The 1,867-nt window shown below is 55.8% G+C and overlaps 1 protein-coding gene across 1 annotated transcript in view; it reads right to left on the bottom strand.

Moving 5' to 3' along the window:
• Window positions 1-1,714: 1,714 nt before the first annotated feature.
• Window positions 1,715-1,867, bottom strand: part of LOC102044771 (erythroblast NAD(P)(+)--arginine ADP-ribosyltransferase-like) — a 1,356-nt gene continuing 1,203 nt past the window's right edge. The window contains exon 2 of the mRNA XM_014311176.1: window positions 1,715-1,770. Within this exon, the coding sequence (XP_014166651.1) occupies window positions 1,715-1,770 (56 nt within the window). The remainder of the gene's footprint in view (window positions 1,771-1,867) is intronic.

Genomic DNA, 1,867 nt, shown 5'->3' with positions numbered 1-1,867 from the left:
TGAGGTGAGGTGAGGTGAGGGGAGGTGAGGCGAGGTGAGGTGAGGTGAGGTGAGGAGAGGTGAGGTGAGGCGGGGTGAGGCATGCCACACTTCCTCAGGAACAGGTTTTCGCCATTCCCAATTGCCCAATGCCAGAGACACAGGTACACGTCTGGCCTCCACATGTCCCCAACAACCCCGACAACCAGGGCAGTCTGGAGGGAACAATACAGAGGGAGAAAAGGGAACAGTGGGGAGACCAAAGGGTGTCTGAAAACCAAACTACAATCACATTACCATAAGTCAACAAAATTTTTCACAACATACACACAATATTGACCCTTAATTGTGAGAGTCAATTATCATGTTACCCATCTATGCCAAAGCTATGGCTGCCCCATGCCTGGAAGAGTTCAAGGCCAGGCTGGGCAGTGCCTGGAGCAGCCTGGACCAGGGGAAGATGTCCCTGGCCATGGCAGGGCTGGCACCGGACGGGCTTTAAGGTCACTCCATCCCAAACCATTGCAGAGCCCCCGGAGCCGGGATGGGGCGGGGCGGGCGCTCGGCAGCGCCAGCAGCTCGTGCTGCCGCCTGCTGTTGGCACCCGGAACTGCAGCTGGGAGTGGCGCATGCGCAGTGCCGCTGATTTCCTGCTCTCACTGCTGCCCTCCTGTGGACAATTCCTGAACCACAACTGCCAGAATGCCCAAATCCCAGAATGGGTGAGGCTGGAAGGACCCAGAGTGGGCACCTGGCCCAGCCTCCCAGCTCAGGCAGCATCATCCATGAGCAGAGGATTAGGTCCAGAGAAGCCCAGAAAGGGACATGGCGCTGGGCAGAACTCGACACAGCACAGGACAGATCTGGACACAGCACTCCTGATGTGCCTCACTGGGAAGGGCAGAGGGGCCCAAATACTCCCTGACCTCCTGGCCCCACCCCTCCTGATGCCCTCTGGATCCCTCCTGGCCCCAGGACACGCAGCCAATTCCACTGGTCACCCACCAGCAACCCCAGGTCTTTCTGCTGCTGCTCTAGCAGGTTCCCCCAGCCTGGACAGACACTGAGGACTGTCCCTCCGCAGGGACAGGACCTGCCCATCCCTTTCGAACCTCCCAGCTTCCAGGCTTTAAGGTCCCCCTGAAATGCAGGATGTGGCAGGATGCTCTGCCTGGAATGTGCCCAAGAGACAATGCCCCATTTGTGGCCATTGGGACAGCATTGAGAGAGGTCTGGTGCTGATTTTGGTGCTGAATTGGGCTAAAACCAGCCCAAATCACCAACCTGGAATTGACAGTTGAGGGTAGACCACCAGAACAGGGCCTGGCCATCCATCAGCTGACTCTGGAAATGTCCAATCCCCTCTCAGACAGAGATTCCTCTCCCATATTCTTGCTTGGAATGAAATGTGAGTGAGATTGCTCTCTTGGGAAGGGGATGCTCCCCAAGGATCCTCCTCGAAACTGAGAGAACGAGATGTGCCCACAAATGTTGGTGTGGGGAGCGACATGGAGCCCTGCTTAGGAATTGTCACTTTTTGCTGGCTTTGTCAGAATTATTTAATGAAATTGTTATCATTTTATTATTTAATAGACTTGCTTTGCACAATGACCTTGATGTGCACGGTGGTCACAGTGGCTGTGGTAGCCTTGTGGCTGAGGGAGTCATGATGATCATGGTGGCTGTGGTCACTACAGTGACCACAGTGACCTCAGTGATCTTGGTGGCCTAGAGCTCAGAAGATCCCAGTGGCCCATGCCAGGTGTGTGATGGCCGTGGGGATGCTCCCACCTGGGGGACAAAGAAGGGTATAGTTGGGGGATCATATGAGGAGTGAGGGGGTCAGGAATGGCCAAAATGGGGGCTTAGGGGTGGCAGGAGAGATGGG

This window comes from Geospiza fortis, unplaced genomic scaffold (genome assembly GCF_000277835.1).
Source record: "Geospiza fortis unplaced genomic scaffold, GeoFor_1.0 scaffold1056, whole genome shotgun sequence".
In the NCBI taxonomy this organism is placed as follows: domain Eukaryota; kingdom Metazoa; phylum Chordata; class Aves; order Passeriformes; family Thraupidae; genus Geospiza; species Geospiza fortis.
The sequence above is the reverse complement of the archived record's forward strand: the minus strand, read 5'-3'. Positions and strand labels throughout refer to the sequence as shown.